At 39.0% G+C, this 21,783-nt stretch overlaps 1 protein-coding gene across 5 annotated transcripts in view; it reads left to right on the forward strand.

Annotated features, from left to right (window-relative positions):
* DLG2 (discs large MAGUK scaffold protein 2) overlaps window positions 1-21,783 on the forward strand; it is a 993,549-nt gene that overhangs the window by 493,123 nt on the left and 478,643 nt on the right. The window contains exon 1 of one of the 5 annotated variants that reach the window (XM_066175632.1): window positions 15,428-15,790. The exons of the other annotated variants lie outside the window; for them this stretch is intronic. Within the exon in view, the coding sequence (XP_066031729.1) occupies window positions 15,713-15,790 (78 nt within the window). The 5' untranslated portion in view covers window positions 15,428-15,712. Of the gene's footprint in view, window positions 1-15,427; window positions 15,791-21,783 lie in introns of those variants that run through there. 5 annotated transcript variants of the gene reach the window in all.

The following is a 21,783-nucleotide window of genomic DNA, read 5'->3' on the forward strand; positions in this document are numbered from 1 at the left end:
ATTTCAAGGTGTGATTTACCTGGTTTTTGAACTAAAAGTGAGGTATCTCAGTCCAAGCTTGATATCACAGGTCTAATGATAGTAGAAAGAGGTAAGCGTGATGTCTTACTGGTTTTGTGATCGTTAGTCCAAGATCATGTAAGCAGTGACAAAACACTTTCAGAAATCCCAGGAACTTGCAGGAGACAGGTCTTAAAGTGAAGCTTGTAGGTGCTGATGCATTTTTAGGGATGATGCACTCCACATTAGGTCCCAGTCTGGCAATTAGGAAGGCCGTTCTGCAGGGTACAGCATCTGGAAGAAGTTGAACTGCTTTGAAGCAAAAGACCATTTGATTATCCAGAGAGAAACAGCACCTGAAAGAATCTTGTCTAGGAGTAAATTGTGCGATTTATCACAGCTAATGGCTTTGCAAACATTTCTGAAAATTATTTTGCAGCTATAGCTTAAGATCTCCATCTGTACTATGTAAGGCTGAGATGTTTTGAATAGCCATAAAGATACCCAAGCACAGACTAATTTGAGCCAAATAGGAGCTATTCTGGCTTCTCCCTTTGAAAACAAAACACACAACAGAAAAGAAGTAGCAGCTCTCTCGTCATGGCAATTTTCCCAGTACCATCCATGAGTGTAAGCTCTGTCATAGTGCTTGAACAGCGCTGCGGGAGGTACTGACCTTCCCAAATAGGTATGATTTTCTACAGAAGGGAGCGATCCAGAACTGTGCCTGTAGCAAGGCCTGTAGCATGTATAACACGTTAAACTGGCATTGCTTAGTTTGGAAGTGGTGCCAAACTGCTGGTAAAACTAGCTTCTTTTCCTACACTGTGCTGGATCTTTGTGTCTGTGGGATTCAGTAGCTGACCAGGCATATTACTGGAAAAAAGTCTATAATCAGAACATTTTTTTAAAAATTACTATTTCTTTAGCAAGTTTGTAAATTTATTTCAATTTTTAATTTCTTTCTGTCCAGTTTAGGATTTCTTCCCACATCTTCTGCTGTGTTCCTAGCATTTTGTTTTGAGGGAAGAAAAGGAAAATACTCTATGTAGTCAATAAATAAAATGTACTATCAAAGCAAAGGAATGTCCCCTCATCTATTCTTTTTGGATTAATTCTTTGTGTCACGGTGAAGAAATTTTGAAGTTAGACTCTGTGATTCCTGCGTCATAGACATAAAACATTCTCTCATGAACTGAAAACCTCTGAGGCAGAGTGAGATACTTAAAGAGTGCTTGAAGAGTGACAGATCTTTAATGAATTATGAATATGGTATTGACCTTTTTTTTCTTTAACAACTTAGTTTGTAGATGTTTTGTTGCACTTCAAAAAGTTGCCTAATTTTTACTTGACAAAATATTACTGCTTAAGTCTTACAGAGTGGAAGTACAGGCAAAAGAATTTAGGGAAAAAAAACCCAAACAGATAACCTTCTTCAGCTCTTGCCAAGGGTCTTTGCTTGAGTGAGTCAAAGAATAAAGCTAATGAGGTCTTGGGAGGAGAGGAATCTAATGAAGATCAACAAAGGCGAGTACAGAGCTGCTCTTGGGGAGGAATAACATCATACAACAGTACAGGTTAGCTGCTGGAAAGCAGCTCTGCAGAGGAGGACCTGGGGGATAAAAATCTGTCCAGGAGCCAGCAGTGTGTCCTAGGGGTCAAGAAAGACAATAGTGTCCTGGGGTGTGTTGGGAAGAGCAATGGCAGCAGGTCACATGAGATGATCCTGCCTCTCCACTCAGCCCTGGTGAGGCCACACCTGGAGTGCTGTGTCCAGCTTGTCCTCAGGACAAGAAAAGAAACTGCTGGACAGGGTGCAGCAGAGGGTTATGGAGATGATGAGGGGACTGGAGTATCTCTCCTGTTAGGAAAAGCTGAGAGAGTTTGGCTTGTTTAGCTTGGAGAAAAGATGACTAAGAATTGATCTCATCAATGCATATAAATATCTGAAGGGCAGGTGTCAAGAGGATGGGGCCAGGCTATTTTCAGTGGTGCCCAGCAACAGACACAAACTGGAATGAAGGAAATTCCATCTGAATACAAACAAAAGCTTTTTTTTATTTTTATGATGACAAAGCACTGGAAGAGGCAGCACAGAAAAGATGTGGAGTTTGCTTTCCTGGAGATACTCAAAATCATCCTGTACATGATCCTGTTTAGCCTGCTCTAGGTGAGCCTGTTTAGCAGGTGCATTAGAACTAGAGGTCCCTTCCAAGCCCAACCATCCTGTGCTTCTGTGATTTATGGGAGCACTTTGAAAGGAATGACACTGTGTCAAGTTTTTATCAAGCAGAAAGACATTATAAATGAAAAATGAACAAATACATAGGAGAAAGTACAGATGGACAGTGACAAATTTAGATAGGTAATCAAAAACAAGAGAGCCTGGTCTCTGTATATCTGTAGTAAGTTTTTTTTTACATGGAATTTGATAGAGAATTAATACACCTCAACCTATCTATGTAGAATGCTCCATGTTGTATGCTACCCATGACCCTAAAGATAAAGGACTAGGGAAGAGGTAAAATTGAAGCAATTGAAGGTATGTGACTGGGGACAGTTATCCCCATTGCAGCAGTGCCAGGAGCTGTCAGCTCAGGCTGATCAGCAATTTAATGTTGGGCATTAAAAATAGTAGAAAATAGTAACGTTCTATAATAATAATTGAAGAGGTGGAGAAGAAAACAAAGTCACTGTAGCTTGAGGCTGCTCAAGGCCAGGCTGGACAAGTGGAAGGTGTCCCTGCCCACTGCAGGGGGTTGGAATGGGATGATCTCTAAGGTCCCTTCCAAACCAAGCCATTCTATGATTCCAATTATTTTTTCACGTTGTGGGTACACAGAAAATGCTTTAGTTTTCAGTGTTAAGCCTTTTTTGAGTGAATGCCAGATACAGATTTCCTTTTAAAATATATTAAAATTGGAAAATCCAGCTTACGCATCATTCTCGAAGACTACAAAGCATTACTGTTGTGTCTAGGATACAGAACCAACAGCCTCCAGAAAGGTGTGCCTCCTGGAAAATTCAAATATTTTTGAGCTTTTCTGAAATGATTGAAGTTACTGTCCAGACTGACATCGTGTACTGCTAATACTTTCTTCAGCAATGCTGTGAGAGGTCGTGACATCCATCTTGTGCAGTAACTTAGAAAATGAAGTGACTCACAACTGCACATCTGACACACCCCAGGCTTTGGCCTCTCTTTCCACTCCTATTGCCCTAGTTATCTTGCCAGACTGTCTGTAAATGTGTCTTGGAGACAGATTGCTGTTACGTGTTGGCCTAGCTATTTTATCCTCATTTTCTTCAAATCTTTTTGTCTGAGAATGGGTATATTCACTTTTGAATGTTGCCAAATACAAGTATTTGAGAAGCTGATAAAAGTTCTGGCCTAGATATACATGGGGCTATTTATTTTATACAAAATTTTAATCACTAAATCACACAAATAATCATAAATCCATAAATTGCGTAGACTTCTTGGATGGGGCAAACCACTTACATTTCCGATTCCCAAAGCAGAATTGGTATTTATTAATCAACCTCTCTGCCTCAGTAATAAACTCCTATAGCTCTCAGTGTGTGGCCTCATAAAGTGTTTTGTAAAAATATGCTCCTCCCTAAGAGATTTGGACCAGCTGTTAGGTAAGCCAGCTGAGAAGCTCTGTTCAGTTCCAGTCTAATGAGAGTTGTGCACAAAACTGCATTTTTGCTTTTTAAATCTTATAGGTAGAGTGCTTCACTTCACATTAAAAATGTGACCTAGAATCTCTGTTGTCTGTCCAGAAATGTCCTGTCACATGTGAGGATTAAAATTTGGTGGTTTTTTTTTTTTTTTTAATAATAATAATGTGTTTCCCAACATAGAAGCAGAAAATTATTTATTCATAAAAAACATGTGAGTGGTCATAGGAAAAATGGTGTCATTCAGACTATTTAATACTATGGTCTATGCCCACAGCTCACCAAAGGACAAATTGCTGGTTCTTGCATTGCTTCTCCCATATGTGCAGAATAAATTACATCAGAGTTAAGTTCCAGTATCAGTATTTATTCATAAATTAATTTAGGGCTTTTATGATTCTTCATATTTACTTCAGTTGAGCACTGGTACACTTCTAAAGTACTTTCATATGTGTTAAGAAGCCTAATTATCTGAAAGATACTACATTTTTGTAGTTTTCTGAAACATCTTGGTCTTCATGCTTTTTAAAGAAATGAGGTTGGATGAATCAAATGTGCACGACTTTTGCAGTATATAGTTTGACCTTTCTTTTCATCTGTGGAATTATTTGTCCGTTATTTGCTGATGATGGCAATAGCTGGATAGGTTTTAAATGGCTGAACCTTTAGGTTTTGTATTCAGTTCTACCTGGAGCATGGAAACCTAGTCAGGCCCCCTGTCTGAAGTGAATATTTAATCTTTTAAAAAATCCTGTATAGTTTCAAAAACTCTGAAATACTCTTAAGCAGAAGAGCTCTACCATAGTGCAGAAGAGGCTCTACCATAGCCAAATGAAAAAGTGTTGCTCATTTGGCAAAACTCTCATTTAAATCAGTGGGAGAAGAGAAATTAATTCAGGTATTACAGGGGTTGGTGCTTTTGAAGTTAAACAACTATCCTAAGTATAAATTTATCTCTCCTGTCTACATATCTATCTAGTTCTCTAAATTATTACTAGAAAATTATGGGGCATAGTATCAATCAATTACAAATTTTACAGAAGCTAAATCTACATTAGGAATATACTTAATTTAAAATAATTTTATATCATATGAAAGTGTTTTAGAGTCATATCTTACTTACAATCCTGACTTTAAAGCCTGCCCAAGAAGGACACATAAGTAAAACAGTTATTAAAGATCATATTCAATAACATTTTAACACTCTATCGATTGCTTTAGACTAGAGCCTATCAATGCATATAAAGCAGATGGACCAGATGTTTAAATATAGCTCAGATTATATTATATCATCTTTAACTGCCTCCCTCACACTATGCATAGAAAATCATTGAGGGAAATTACCTTGCTTTCTGAAGGCCAGAACTCTGTAATAGTTTGTAAACAGTATTTTTATCTTGTGCTTCCAAAAGGTAAATACCTTCTTGTAATTTTGGGCCAGTTTCACTTAAGTGACTTTGTTTACATATATTTCAAGCATTGCTTGAAATTGATTTCTTTTCCAATCTCTGAATTTGCATTTGTAATGTAGCTTGCCTTGCCACTGTGCCATATTCAGTACTTGTGGAACTGAAAATGCAGATCTTTCTCAGCAAAGCACATTGCACATTCCTAAATGTACAGCTGCAGAGGCTGAGTCCTAGGCTGTGTGCCCTGTCCTAGAAACAGCTGAAATGGTGACTTCTAAAGGAATGTCTGGTATTCTGTATCTATTTGCATGGGCAAAGAAATGTGAGATTTAACATGTAATATATCCATTAACAATTATCCACAATATATTGCTTGGGATGTGTATTGAGCATGCAATCAGAGGATGAGCATGCTCTTCCACTCACGTGGCCTGATGAAAATCCCATAGGTAGGACTAGCTGTGTATTGCTGTGGAGAAGTTGTCCTGAACTACAGTGAGGTAGTGCATTCGTGTAGCACATTTGTGTTGTTGTGCTCTGTCCCGAGCTTTAATGGGGATTTAGTGTTCATAATAGATGAGCTAATCAAAAGGTGTATTCCTTTAGCCCTTTTCAGACTGAGACCATCTGAAAGATTGTGCTGCCTGCTTGTCTCATCTTTAAATCACATCAAATTACCCAGACATTTGCGTAATGCATTTGCAATCTGCCATCTTTTTGTTGTCTTCCTACAGCATTACTGTGGGCAGAGAACCTTCTCAGTTAGTGCTTAGTACTTAATCTATTATTTTTAAGAAACTACAGAAGCATAAATGCCTACTTTGCGCTTGAAAGGGTAGGCTTGAAATTAGGAAGTAGACATGTCAGAGGGTATTTTAACAAAATAATAACTTCGGCAGTTGTATGTGCTTAACTGAGTAAAATGAGTGTGGGAGGACTAGGCAGGTTAGTGCCAGGCAGGCAGGCAGCTGGGAGCACTCCCCTCAGCACGCATTGCACATGGGGCTCGGTGTGGTAAGGATGTGCTCTGGATCAGAGCTGGGCTCACAATCATGCTGTCTCTCAGGGCAAGACTGGTAGGCTGGGACAACCAGCAGTATCTGGGAGCCTGAGCCCAGCAGGATAAGGCACTGCTCAGAAGTCTGTGCCCTTTTATGACTTTTACCTTCACTGAACCTTTAAAGACTTTGAATGGCAAAAGGGAAGAAAGTGGAGGGAACAGACTGTTTCTCTTAAATGGGAGCTCCTCTCCAGTGCTGGGAATGGGATTTTGGCACATTGTTCATTATTTAAGTCCCTTGCCGGGAAGCAGAAAGCATTTTAGAGCTTTTGGTTCAGTTTAATGTAGAACTGGTTCCCCTAGAGCCACAGAAATACAACTGGAGTCCCTGGAGATGCTTCTTCTGGTGCATCACTGTGTGCTGGGCAGAGATGTATTGTGCAAATCTGTGTATATTAAATCTTTTCTGCATTTACTGTAAGGAGTGGTGGAGAAACAGACCTTCAATCAGCTTTGATTTTACTTCTGGGAGGTCTAGGCATGAAATGTGATGCTTTCTAGGATGCTTGAACAATGAGAAGCAGGGACTTCTCTGCTTTTGTGATACTTTGTCTCTTTACAACTTTTTCTATAAGTTCACATGAGTTCATTCTAGCATCTTCGTGGTGTTTTCTGACATGTGAGAAGACAACCAATGTACCTGGCTTGGCAAAATTCAATTTGCAGAAGCATGTGGAAGAATCTTTGATCTTTGATTTGGCAGATCTTTGAGGCTGCTAGATGTATGAATCAAATAAAAGTATTTTCAGTGAGTTGTGCAGAACAGAAATTTTAAAAATATCTGTTGACTGGGATCCCAAAGGAAAGTTAAATGTAAATGTAATTTAGACAGCAGTATTGACAGCCCTGGAGAAGGCTGAAATGTTCTGATTTTTTGATGAAAATGAAAGATAAATATTTTGACAATTTCAAGGAATACTTTCTCAATTTTCTACTGGTAAGAGATCTCAAAAAGTTTCTGTTTTCTTGAAACACTCAGATTAAATTTAAAAACTTCAAAGTGTTTGGAAAGATGCTATTTTTTATTCTTGTCCTAAAAAACTATCTTTTTTTTTTATATTTTTATTTTAATGAGCTCTAGTCCGTCTCTTTTCGAAGTATATCTCACTAGCTGTATGCAACCTCAATTCTTCCCCTGGTTTTTCAAGTGCCAAAATCCTCTGCAATGAAAAATTTCCCTCCACCACAATCTTTGTCCTGTCAACTGGGCTTTGCTTTCAAGTGGAATTGATTAAGAAAATCTCATGTGACTAATTTTCCCTTATCTTTTTTTTTCCACATAGAATTAATTAATTAACTGAAATAGGTTAGGCTGTTAATTCTTTATTAGTGTTTGCTATATATCTTTTTTTTTCTGCTTCTGAACATCTCATTGGTTTAAGGAGAATAACTCCTTGTCCCTAACTTCATATTTCCTTATAGTTCCTTTGTGTTTTGATCAAAATGAATATAACACCATCCTTTATGACATTGCTGAAGTGGACCTTTTCATGCGTCGCATTGCAGTGAAGCATTTTTGTAATCAAGTTTGATGTGGACTCTCACAGACCTTTCAGCAGAATTCTGTATGATTCTCTATCAACCAGTGAGGGGGTAGATGTTCTTCTTTCTACAATGTCTTCTCTCACAATAATTTGCATTTGTTAATACTTCTATCTTTAGACTGTCCCAGTGTGGTAGAGCATTATTCTTTTCATTTTAAGAGTGAGCAGCTAGCTTGCAAAGAGTAAATAATCTCATGCAGAAGAATTTTAGCAGAACTAAGGGAGAAAACCTGGTTCTTGGTGTGCTGTGGTTTGGACTCTCCTCTCTTTGCTTTGCTTGAGCAACAGAAATGTGGTGAGTCAGTTCCAAAAGCAAGATCTCTTCCTTGTCTCTGACTCTAGGAAGGAAGAATTGCAGGCATCCTGGATAAAGACTTGTTATCTATCCCTCATCCTTAGTAGTAGAACATTTTATATTTGTAGAAATTAACTACATCCTTTTCCTTCCTATTTCTTCTGTTTTGCATTTTAGCAGGAAAGCATTGCTTTTTTAAACCCGTGTCCAGCATCTAAAGTGTTCAGCATTGTTCTTAAAAACTTGCCTCTGAAGTGATTTAACTTCCCAGGAGGTACTGAACTCTTGAACTGTAGGACCTTTTCCCGGGAGCTGTGAGGGATAGCAGCCTAGAAAAGCTGAGGACAGGGATAAAGAGCAAGAACTGAAATGAAAACTGGCAGAAGACACTATCTGTTGCATTTGTTGTCCACATGTGGGTTCTTCTCTAAGAAGCATTAAAAAGCCAGACAGGAGGTCCTGGAGGGGAGGGGCTGCTCAGCTGGAGCGATCCACTCAGCAGCAGAATATGGCTGGAGACAGTCTCAGCTGGAAATGGGCAGAGGCTGCGAGAGGGACTGAAGGCAACCCAGCCTGTGAGATGACAGAGAATGGTGTGCACAAGCTGCATGGACTCTGCTGCTGCTCAGGAACGTGCTGCTGAGTGGGTTCAACCCACACAGGTACACGTGTGTCTGCCTGCAGGGAGATGCTGGCATGAGATCATAGCTATCCTGTTAGATCTCATCACTTGTGATTCCTTAATGCTTCATAATTCAGTGTAACCTGTGTTCTTGTGCATGAGGATTTTCTGGAGAGCTTGGACAATGGCAAGGGCTAGGTACATTCACCTTGAACCTTTAAATAATGCTGGGTCAAAGCAGTCAGTGTGATTCGCTGGTTCAGTGCCTATAACTTGCTGTGTTTCTGCTTAAACTGACTTTTTAATTTTGCTCTTGGGGCTAATAAAGCAAAAGTCAGATTTAAGGATGCCTTTGAAAGAAAAGACAGCTTGTCATCAGCCAGGAATAAAATAATGTTTAAGATGGGATGATATATATTCCCATGCTTGTTCCTGCAACTGTTTTTTGGGGTTCTTTGGTGACTAGCAATGAGATGAACAACTCTTTATAGGCTGCCTGGCTTGCTGTTCCTAATAAAGAGATCATATGGAAATTATGTATGTCAGTGCCCCTTGTGGGTGGGTATATGGACATTTCCAGCCCTCGCACTTCTCACTGGATCTGGACAGGAGAGCTGTGGCTGGCGTAGGACTGGGTGAGAGTGGGTGCCACATCTGCCTGGCTTAGGCCATGGCAAGCCATGTGGCCACACCCTGGGTCAGAGATTTTGGGCTACAGTGAGAGTGCAGATTCTCCAGTTTCCTGTATGCTGGTTACCAAGTCACTTTGTGCCTTTATTCCTCCCCACCCAAAACATAGATGAGGCCACCATCACACAGGGTTATGGATAAGTAACAAGAAAACTAATGTACTTAAATGGTGCAGGATGGGAGGCGCGCACACACGGAGCTGTAATATAAGTGTTTCCACACCGAATTCAGTTTTGTTCAGGATTATATTTGGCAAGTGCCTTGCAAGATGCACTGGTGACACACATAAGCACTGCTCGCAGTCTGTGGTTCCTCCTTTTTTTCTCTCCCCGAGGATAAATTTTGTAGTTTATATTATTTCCCGTGGGAGTACTTGCCATGCAAATGTATAACTGTGCTACATACACAGTGCTTTGATTTGATACAAGTCTGAGCAGTGTAATGGCACATCAGAGGATTCTATACACCATTTTGATTGTGATTTCTTAACACAGCAGGAAGAAATTTAAAAATTTCTATTAGAAAGGTGAGGCAGAAAGCAATTTGTGCTGAACCAGGGAGAAATAGGGAATAAACTGGCATTTTTCAAATTTTTGTTTCTTTTTTTAAGGCTGCTAATGGTTGTTGTATTACTTCTGTGACTCACTGGCATTTCCTATGCACCAGCAGAAACTGGAGTTGAAAATCAATTTTTAAAATCAAAATTAAGTGCTGTAATTAGGTTTTTCTCCATTCCAAGACTTAACAAATAAAAGAGGAAGAAGAACTGCCTAGATTTAAAACATAGTCTGTTATGCCATTATGCTCTAAAGTGCTAGAATACATTCCCGTGTACGGGGATGTGCTGAGTCTCGGTGTCTAGCATAGCACTTATTTTATTTCCATTTCCCATCCTTCCACAGTTAAAGGTCTCTTTCAAGCAATTTTGTACCACACCTCCTCATCCTCTCTTCTCTTGACCTGTTGCACCACAAGGTAGCAAGTTGAGTGCCATCTACCCCATCAAATAATAGAAGAGCAGAATAATAGCAGTTATAATTGCATGGCAGAGTGCAGGCACAAAAAAATTGGGGCCTTGCACTTAAAGGAGGTCCAGAGGGAAAAAAATTGCTTGCATTTTATTTTTTTACTGCTCTGAAGTCTTGTGACATTGTATATGAAATTCTTCATGCCCTCTGCTAGGAGACAGCTCTGCTGTGCATCAGGGAAGGTGACAGAGGAGATGTCTGCATGTAGTATCTTCTGTTTTAAGGGGAAATTAGACCTGGGGCAAACTTGTAATGTCACATCTAGGTTTCTGAAAGCATAATTTCTAAAGAGAAATGATTTGGCACAAGAAATATTAAGGGAGTAGAAAAATTTAAATTGGAAGAGAAGAATATGAACCTCTGTCAACCTTAATATGCAGCACTTCATTTTTGCTTCTTTTTTTTTTTTTTTTTTTTCCATTTTTATCCCATCTCTTTCTTCATCTTCTGCTTCTTTTTCACCCCCCTGTTCCCTTCTGTGCAACATTTCTTTGTCAGGATAAGTGACTGTTCTCAGAATCATTGCACTATATTCTTGCCACTGACTCTAAATGTTCCAAGGAAGCATTTAGCTTTTAAGCAACTCAGATTTCATCTTTAAAACTCAGCAACAAGAGGTGGAATTTTAAAATTTTTATTATAGAAAAAAAATGTTATGAAACATCATAACTGGTAGAAAATACCATAACTAGAAATTTACATACCCTACAGTAGTGGGCCAGAACCTTGAGTCCTGTGTTCAGTTTTGTGTCCCTCACTGCAAGAAGGACGTTGAGGCGCTAGAGCGTGTCCAGAGAAGAAAAACAGAGCTGGAGAAGGGTCTGGAGCACAAGTCTGATGAGGAGCAGCTGAGGGAGCTGGGGGTGTTCAGCCTGGAGGAAAGGAGGGTCAGAGGGACCTTATTTCTCTCTATAAATGCCTGAAAGGAGGCTGAAGTGAAGTGGGGGTTGGTCTCTTCTCCCAGGTAACAAGCAATAGGACAAGAGAAAATGGCCTCAAGTTTCTTCAGGGGAGATTTAGTTGAATACTAGGAAAAAATTCCTCATGGAAAGCATTGTCAAGCATCAGAACAGGCTGTCCAGGGAAGTGGTTGAGTCACTGTTCCTGAGGCATTTCCAACATGTGTAGATGTGGTGCTTATGAACATGGTTGGACTCGATAATCTTTCCAACCTCAGTGATTCTGTGATTCTATTCTATGTTAATCCTTCACCTGTATTGTATTTGTTACAGACTGTTCTGCCCTGGCCAAAAGAGAAGTGTGAATGTGTTTTGGTGGTGCTGACTCTTACTTTTGTAAGAGTGCCCATGGGTTTCCTATAAAAATATTCTTTGTTTCATTAGGAGGAAGAACATTAGTCTATTTGCCATTGTTTAGAGGGAAGAATGAAAAATCAGGTCCTTACAAAACCTTGGGTCTTCCATCTACTTAAAGAATTGTGAGGTCTGAGTGCCTACAATTTTTATCTTCTGGGCTGAATAGCAGACATTTAGATTCCTGTCCTTCCTTGTATTCTGGTCATTAAAGAGTGTGTCTTGGCATCATGTAGCTGTGTAAGATAATTAGTTGTGCTGGGGATGGGAAATGGTTGCTTGTACAGTCAGCCAAATCAATATCTGTTGATGCCTTGTGCTAATAAAAACAAAGCTAGCTACCTTAGTTTCTCAGCTGCAGCTCTGTTCCTGTACCCACAGCTGTGGAATGTTAACAAATAAACCTTGAAGTAAAGTGATTGTTTTATATCTTAAGTATTTCATTTTTAACTTGTTCCATCTCCTGCCCATGTCACTGGAAACAGTTCTGCAAACCCTGAATACTAATCTTTCCATCCGTCTTCCCATTCCTACAAGGAAGGCATTATTTATGACTGAAGTGTATTTGTGTTTTAAATGGCCCTGTCATCACGTTTTATGACTACTGTGTGTATATACTCAGATAGAGGTTGGAGAGAACCAGAATGCACAGCTAACATCTATCTTCACCACAGGTGTGTGAGGGGGAGGTTGACACCCCACGTGTGTGCTGTGAGAAGTTATCCCTTAACGAGGGAAAATTAATGCTCTGTCTAAAGGAAAGCCAGGCTTCTTCCCGAGCGCTGCTTAAGTAAGGCAGCACTGCTAAAATTGAAAAAGTAGGCAAACTGTCAGAAGTGCTGGTGATACTCAGTGCACACAAACAGTTGGCAAGGTGTTTGAAGCAACCATCTGTTTTGGTGCCAAGCATCAATTGCCGGTGCTTGTGGTGTTGGGGAGCCATGCCATAAAAACAATACGATTCAACAGCGTAACTGCTCTGTGCTGGTACCCATGTGCCCACTGGTGGTAAGACCAATTCTTCTGATAGAGGCAGAAGAATGACATTTATTGTATGGTTTGGATGCGTATTGGTTTACCAAAAACCACCCACTCATTTGCAGCAAGAAGCTCCTTGTAAAATCTGCTCTTAACTGATTATCTCCTGTCTGTGATAATATTGCGGCTCAATGGCATGCATCTCTCTGTCCTTGTAATGTAGCACTTCAGTGAGCAAGCTGAAGTACGCGTTACTCCTGTGAGGAGACGGCAGCTGGGAGTTTCAATTCTTATAAAGCAGCTCAGCTTGTAGCACTCCTGTAAAATGCAGCCTTCGTTATGGTTACAGTAAAATATTCATAATCATAAACTCCCTCGGTACCAGTACAGCCCTAATAAACCTGCTATTGGCAATGTATGGCAGACTGCTGCCTGATGGAGCTGCAAGGAAATGGCTTGCAGTCTGGCCATTGCTGTACTTGAGGGTTTGGATAGATCTGCAAATGCATGCAAACAGTTAAACTGTATTTCTGATTAGAATCAGGATTAGATATTTGGCAAGATTTATTCTTCCTGATCTAACATTTTCAGTGGGTGGAGAAAATTACCTCCCTATTGCTTTGTCATTATTTCTTAAATGAACAATGTATTCTGGTTTTTTTTCCTTTAAGTGGGATGAATTGTGGCTTTTTATTACTCCCTATTTTTCCTGAATAAATAGTTCAGTAAAGCTGCTAATGTTGATGATAAAAGTCATAAAAAGGAAGTTTTATTGTTTAATGAGTATTTCCTTCGATTTTCTCAGCTTCTGAATATACATAAGACTATATAAAGAGTTGTTTGGGAGAATGTACCCTTTTTGGGGTGTAGTGCAATGATTTCAAATTATGCTTATTCTCTTCATAAAAGCATGGGAGCAGAGTGGGAGAAGTGTTCTACTGTTTATGCATATACTATGTAAGAATTTTTTTTCCTGTTCCTTTAACATTTATAGTGTTGGTTAAGCTGTGTAATGATGTTGCTTCTCCTTTTCTGCACTTTTTTTTTTTCCTCTCCATGTTTCCTTACAGTGGTATCGCAGCTAGACTCAAGGTCTCTGATTTCTTCCTGAATTTTTCAGACCATCTTTCTTCCTTCTCTTGTCTACCCTTCCCTCTGTTTCAGGACATCATCCCACAAATAGGGATAATGGTGAGAGGCTGCTACATGGCATAATAAAGGTTTTCTCACCTTGAAAAGTCTTACTATCTGCCTATATTTCAGAGATCTAAAGTGGTGTTATGGAAAGACAGCTCTTCTATATATTCAGCAATCATATATTCTAGATGAGGCATGAATTTACTCTATCTTATGGTCTTAAAACTTTCTGGCCTCCAGGATTAAAAAAATATTTGAATTGGAAGTAGTTAGTAACTAATCCCAGAAATACCACCAGTTACCAAATATTTTGTCAGAAGGTTTTAGATGCCAAGCAAAAATCAATCATGCGCCTTGGAGTTACCTTGAAAAGAGCCCTCACTATCCAATAATTTCAATTTATTTAACCAACTGACATTTTAAAATGTGTTGGAGAATTCTTTGAACTCCCTATAATCTTAACGGAATTGAGCAGTATGTGCCTTTAGGCTCAAAACTTGAGCAATGCCATCCAAGTACAGTAACTTGGATGTTCTCTCAAAGTTATAAGTGGGAGTGGAATATTTTCCCTTTTGATTTCCTGTTATCTGCAGAAAATAGTTTTAGCCATTCTCTGAAAATTCTGGGGCAGAAAAGGTGTTTCCTTGGCCCCAAGAGTCCTATGCCAAATTGCTCTGGCTGTATTTCCTTTGCCATGCATCCATTAATTTTGGGTTGCTCTTTACCATGGAATAGCAGAGTAGAAGTCATTCCTGCATGTGTGCATTCCAAATCCAGTGCTGCACACAGGACAGCAGGGGTTCTCCTGCATGTTGGTATCTCCACACTTGTGAATGGGGGGGCATTGGGCAGGACTTGTCTTATAAGTGCTATCAAATACAACACTGTAACTGTAAGCCCTGTAATTTACAGCCTTGATACTGCATCTGACTGGGAGGAACATCTGGTTTGTCATATGTCTGGAGCCAGAAGGGTATGTTTCTGCTTATTGTTTAGCCATTATAACTGAAGAGAGGTGCAGGGGTTAAAGCTGAAGTGTGCGTGACAAAAGAAAAATAGTGCATTGCTGTTTCGCTGCAAAAATAGGTGTTCAAAGGCATTTCCCAACTCCTAATGCAGAATAGCTTGCAATTAAAGAAAAAGGGAAATGCATGCTTAGGTAGGGCAGAAGTTTGGAATTTGGAAAAAAAATCTATCAGTTTCTGTTTCGTGAAGGCATTATCAAAGACAAACAGGAGCCCTTGATTGAGTCTTAAATCCTTCGGCAGAGCATGTGTGACATCAGCAAGTGAACTGAGCAGCTCTGATGCCTGTCTGTTGTGAACCGAAACTAGGTAGCAAAAATATCTCTGAATAGACCCCAGGCTGCAAGAACAAAGTAAAATCAATTTTCCTTTCATATTTTAATTGCCCTGAGACACATAAAACACCTGTTCTTTCACCTTAACAGTTAATACACATTTCTATTTTTGGCACTTTTGTACCCCTTTGCTTTCCTGCAGTGCTGTGTATCTCATTTTTGAACTGCTGCTGCTGCTTCTGTTGCATACTAGCAAATCGAAGAGAACCAAGGAGTTAAATTTCAGAACAGGAGAAGAGGAGGTGAGCTGTCTGCTACAGTAGTTTACTGCAGCTTCCTTTCATACTGACACATATGTAGTTTGTGGTGACAGTGCTAAAGAACTGCAGACAGGCACTTAGCAGACTGGATGTGAGCTGGATACAAAGATGCCTCACCCTGGACTTCCTGCTGGCAGTATGTAAATACACCTGCAGACTGGCCACACTGGGTGGTTTGTTTTTTTTCAGAAGGCAGCATGAGAGGACTTGACAAAGCAACAGCATAGTTAAGACCTTAACCAGCATTAGATCTGTATCTCAGTTGTGGGGGAAGTTGGGTTTTTTTCTCTCTGTGTGTGCTGCATATTCAGACTGAAATCTTCATCACTACAATGTTTGCCTCTATCTGGTATGCCAAGAAGCTGGGACGCAGGTTTGTGCATAACGCCAGGAAAGCAAAAGCAGAGAAGGTACGTTCCTAGTGGGAATATAAAGCCTTATGTCTCATGCAAGCTGCCTGCTGGCATCCTGTTGTGTGTCTACTTAGCTTTTTAAAATACCATGAAAAACGACCTATTGCCATTCCTGATTTCATGCGAGAATCCTTCAATATTTTGCATATTATTAAATACCGGGGAGAAGATCCTTTCAAAAGTCTTTATGTCCTCTTTTGATTGTTTTTCTTCCCAAGATAAACAGCTGTACATCTGGTATGTCTGTGTTAAGGGAGCACTCCAGTGAACTTGTTGCTGTGCTGCATTATTTTTTCCTCGTACCATATTAGGCTCTTAAACAACGGCTGATTGTTTGCTGCTTGTATATATATTTTTTTTTTCCTAATGTGCTACTAATGAGGATGGAATAACATGTTAAGCATTTATAATGTTTGGGAATTTTGTTTCATGGTACTTGTTGAAACTGTGCTGCACCATGGATCCCTTTTATTTTAAAAAGATATAGGTATGTAAAAATGGTCAGTACTCTTCCAGCATTTTTCTCTCATAAAATTGAACTGTATTTAACTGACTGTTTTCTGGAAGCCCTTGTACGTAAGAGTCTTCTGCCCTCTTTCTCCCTGTGCAAAACTTAAGTAGTTTTAGAATTTGCAGTAATGATAATAGGGGAATATCAAGGAAATTGTCTTCTGTTTTAAGCATAGAAAACATTTAGTTAGTGCACCTGCAATCCAGTTTTGTCTACATTACCAGACAAACCATTTTCAAAATGGGACCAATTCTTCTTTCATAAGCTCAGATTTGAATTGGGGGGGAAAAAACTTCAATGTAATGCTATAAAGTTACTTCATTAGTCTGATAATGATGGCTTTCTCTTTTCCTCATTGTCTTTGATGTAGTCAAAGACTTTTTAAATGGGTTGCTTTTTTAATGTCTTTAATACATCTTTTGCTGTGTATGTAACATAGCCACCAATCCACTAAGCAACTATCGTTGCCTGAGTTCCTTTGTAACTGGAAAAGCCCTTCACCTAGAGAAAATTGTTAGCAAAAATATATTATATTTGTGGTTGAGGGGAGGATGGGGAGATGTTTGCTTTTTCTGTAAAATATTCCCAATGGTTAAAAAGGTGCTGTGTGGAAATCTTGAAATTTAAATATGCAAGTCATTAGGAAGTTACTTAAATTGTAGTGATTTATATATTTCACACCATATACATAAGGGGGAAATAGAAATGCAGAGAGCTGTACATGGGACTGTCAAACTTTCTCTGTCATCAATCACATTTCCATAAAGAGAGCATCATATGAACTCTCCTACTGTTTGCATATTGCCATAGGAGGAAAAAAAGTTGCAGTCTGGATCTTCCTTAGTCCTGAGGGGCTCCCTCCAGAGGAATATTTGTTCTCGGGCTTCCTCCGAGATGACAGAGGCAGGATGAGTGGACACATTCCACTCCTGACACAGTGGGGCTCACTCAGCAGCTTTAAAAACAGATTTGGTGTCCATTGCTTGAAGCATATATGGTCATAGATTATTTCAATAACCTTGAAAAATTTCATAAAGCAGTGCCAGAGTATTCACTGAGAAAATATTTTCTTCTCTGTAGAGTCTTGCAACAGCAACTAAAAGAATGCTTTAAAAAAATTTTGTCTCTTTTTCTCTTTAAGTACTTTAAATATTTCTGTATGGATTTATTATATTGCTACTTGTTCATCCCTATAGGACTTTCAAAATAACTGACAACTTAGGTAAATGGTATTTAAGCTTTCAAGGTATGCCTAACAGTTTTTAGGGAAAACCTTTTTTGATATTACTTGAGCATGCTATTAGCATATTTCCATGGGAATTTTATTTTTTCCAGAGACAGTAAGTATGCAATAAACACCTTGTAAAATGTTTACTTCTTGCCTTACACAATTTTTTTTTTTTTCTTGGATGTTTATTCCACAGTCAGGGCTCATTTATAATTTCAAATTTTTTTTTTCCTGTAAATCAAACTCTAGCAAATGCAGAAAATCCCCTTGCTAGCAGGATGCTATTTCAGTAAGTGCCATTAATGATTGGAAGCCGATGAACACTGACGTCTTCAGTGCAACACCTCGGTACCAGGAGAACACAGATAGAATATATATCTATAAAAAAAAAAATTAAAAATAACATTGAACTGCATGTCTTGTTTTGATTTTGACCTTTTTTTAATAATGGTTGAATAATCAAATTATTAAGCATTATAACCTTCTATGTTTCCCTAGAAGAATAATTGGCTGTTTTTCTCCATATGCATGATTTGAATGATACATTGTTTTCATAATGTGCTTTTGGAGGTAGTAACATACAGCAGTATTTTCTAATACCACATGTGGGCAAAAAGATTTACTTGCAGTTAAGATCTGGATGGTCGGAATCAGAAGACTGGGGCTCCATAACAGATTTTTCTATTAGGCTTTGCTTATTTGGATGAGTACAAGCCAAGAAATTTTTAAGGGCTATTTATAAGAGACAGAAATTTTGTATGAGCCTATTTATTTTCGTAGGATGAGGAAGAAAACAGGAGATGGTTAAAACATGGGTTGCTGTGTGTGCACACACATCTGTACAACCTGGCAGCGTAGTTCCTTAAAATCTCAAAACTTTGGGCCTGAATTGTGCAGAGAGAGGACATGAACTTTGATCTCCCTGGGATCCCACCAGGATCTCCTTCTAGGTGTCTGTTTAGGGGCCCTGAGTTTCCAAGGTGTGAAGCGTGCTGTGCCAGGGGGTGCACACAAAGGCAAGGGGAAGGAGGTGTCCCTGCCCAGGTCAGGGAGGCTGGAACTAGGGAATCTTTAAGGTCCCTTAAAACCCAAACCATTCTGTGGTTCTGTGCTGACTAGGGCAGTCCTCGGTGAGGAGAGGTAAGGTGGCTTTGATGTTGGCAGCTTGGTGCTCCTGTGTGTGTGCTCTGTACCTGCGTGAGAGTGCCTGGTTGTGACCATGTGGGTGAACTTGGCCCACAGTGGCTCCAGAGGTCTCCATCTTGTCCAAACCCAGAGCTCTTGTCCCCATCCTGCGCATCTCCCCGTACCTGAATATGGCAATCCCTGCTCCAGGGGTGCTAGCTTGCAAATCGCCTCTAAATGGGTGGGACCTGCATGTTGTTGGTACTTTGGGACCTGCAGCATTGCAGCCAAGGGTTGGGGGCTCGCAGGAGCTGGAGAGCTGATCTTGAGTCTTGGGGAAAGGGAAAAGGGTATCAGCAAGCAGCAGAGTAGGGACACCAAAGGAAAGAGGTGCGTTTCTTCTTACTAAGAGAGAGAATTCTGTGGTAGTTCCTGGGCTTGCTTTCTTATCTCCCTTACCAGTACCTGCTGTTGAGTGCCGCGCTACTGCTCCTGCCCTGCCTTTTCAGTTCTTGCTTTCCCTCCAGCCCAGAATTTCCTTGAAGTTTGTGCTTAGATGAGTCGGACCCTGTGGAAGGGCACTCTGTCATTAACACCCACATACAACTTAAGAGCTTCAGCGTTCAAAGCCAGGCTGGATGGGGCTCTGAGCAGCCTGGGCTAGTGGAAGATGTTGCTGCCCATGGCAAGGGGGTTGGAATGAGATCACCTTTAATGTCCTTTCCAACTCAAGCCACTCTAGGATTCTATGACTTCCTGGTAAATATTAACCAAATAAACCAAACTGAATTCGCACTGTTAAAATTTCATCTGAAGAGTGAAGAAGACATCTAGGAATAACAGGCTGAGTGGCGGCTGTAGGTGTCTTAAATGGTTCTTCCAGATTGACTGGTGTGCACCAGTATTTCTATTTGAGTCATACTTTCATGATCTATTTTAAAACCTTATTTTAATCCAGAACCGAACCAAAATATTTTGAAAAACCTTCACATTTTGGAAGTTGAACTCTTTTTCTTCCTTTTTATTTTATTCTAACCAGTCCTGGCTAAAACTTCTTGTAAGTAAAATGGGATAATGCCTATTAATTGCTCTTAACGTTTTCATTTTGCCATTTTTCCAAATCTTAGGCATGCTTCTTTACTTTATTGTTTTTATTAGACTAAATCATAAACTCTTTCCAGTATATTGCACTTTTTATCTAAAAATTCTATCTCAGTCTGGTTGTCTTGACTTGATTGCTAGTGTTACTCTTCCCTTCAAGTAGTGAGACATTTAGTGTACAGGTAATGCTGCCATTAATGTTGCCTGAAAACAGCTGAACTCCTTTCAAGTCATCGCTGGTCTTACCTTTTTTATTGAAGTTGTTAAACTCCTTTGTCACATGAAAGGATTATTGTTATGACAGTAAATGTAATCACTTGAACCTTGGAACTAAAATAACTTAAGGCAAAGATTGATGTCTTGAATTTCTGTCATTAAACCACAATCAAGGAGAAATCAAGAGATGTTAACTGCATGTGGTTGTGCTATAGAAATAAGTATTCTAAATGGTTGGAAGAGGTATAGAAAAGTAACTGAATAATTAATCATGTTGATCTGAGAGAATGAGCTAAAGTGTGAAAAAAGCTTCTGATAATGCTTTATTTTATTGGTAGAATTTGGGTTTCAAGAGTCAGTATCAAAAGTGATACTGACTTGCCAAAGTTACCACAAAATTTAATTTTAAAAAGAGGAAGTTCAGGACTGGTTTTCATGCTAGTTCAGATGTGGAACATCTTGCAACAATGAGACCCAAATTTCAAACATTATACAATTAGTTTTGTGGTGAGGTTTGAAATCTGAAGATAACAGTTACTGTAAAATGAGGTTTCTCCTTGTAGATTATTTTAGGGAGCAAAACAACAGGGCCCATGTGAAGTGTTTAAATGAGTTGATTTTCACTATTCTGTAACAGTAGAACATTGTTAGAATTCTCTTTCTAGTTTTCAGAAATCAATATACTCCTTAAGTGTTATCAGTTCTAAGAACTATGTCTTATATTTGAAAATATTTAAGTGTATGCTTAAAGTATAAGTGTATATTTAAGTTCATTTTCCAGTTTAACTCATTTATTAGTTTAATGATTCAAGATAGAAGCAACTTTTAAAAAATAGGTGTATATGTAATGATAAAATAGAATGCAGTTTTGGAACTATCAATTGTAAATAAAAATAAAGATGACCCAAAGGTCGCATTCAGAACTGAGCAGTATAATTTTAAATGAGGGTTTTGAAAGTATTGTAGTGCAGACTAGATAAGCAGAACATAGACTAACAAACTGTTCTTCTTTTCGTGTGCTTGGCTTTAGAGTTGTTATGGTTAAATCGAGTATCCTTGACTGTCAGCCTACGATGAAATATTTGCAAAATACCCCAAGAAATGCTTTAAGAAGTTAAAACTGGAATGTGTAACAACAACAACAAAGTCTATAAATGCAGGCATATTTTATGATTTTTTTCAAACCTATTCTGGCAATAATAACAATCAAGTCTTCATATCAAGATGACACTTGAATTTAGATTGTTCTTGTATCTGTATTTTAGCACAGCTAATTGCAGGGTGGGCAGTTCTAGGATATGTATTCTTGTTTCATTTTTGCTTTGTTTACAAGTAGCTACCCAGCAATTTCATTTGAATGAGATTAGAAATTCACTTGAAACAGTCATTATTCACAACATAGAATAGAAACTCTGTCATTAAGTAATCATAAAACATATTAGCAGATAAACATATTTTTATTACATTATTTTTACATATATATATAATTCCAAAGAAGCTAAACTTGCTCTTTCCTTCAGTGCATACTTTAGATTTCTTAAGGAGTCCTCTCTTTCAAACCAGAGCTTATCAAATCATTTACAGTCTGCTGGGGTTGTGATGAAGTGATAAAACTTGCAGGTCTAGTTATTGCCTTGGCTAAAGGTGAAATGACTGCATCTCTAAGGGACATGTCATGTAGCTGCCACATGCTGTAAGGGCAGTGGATAGTTTTATTTGTGTTTGGGCAATCAAGGGCCCTCATTGTCCAGGTTCAATGGGATGACAAAAGTGTGCCACTTCTTGGCAGAATTACCTGTTCGAACAGAT

Source organism: Chamaea fasciata, unplaced genomic scaffold (genome assembly GCF_029207755.1).
Source record: "Chamaea fasciata isolate MVZ Bird 193981 ecotype frontalis unplaced genomic scaffold, bChaFas1.0.hap1 SCAF_2, whole genome shotgun sequence".
Taxonomy (NCBI): domain Eukaryota; kingdom Metazoa; phylum Chordata; class Aves; order Passeriformes; family Sylviidae; genus Chamaea; species Chamaea fasciata.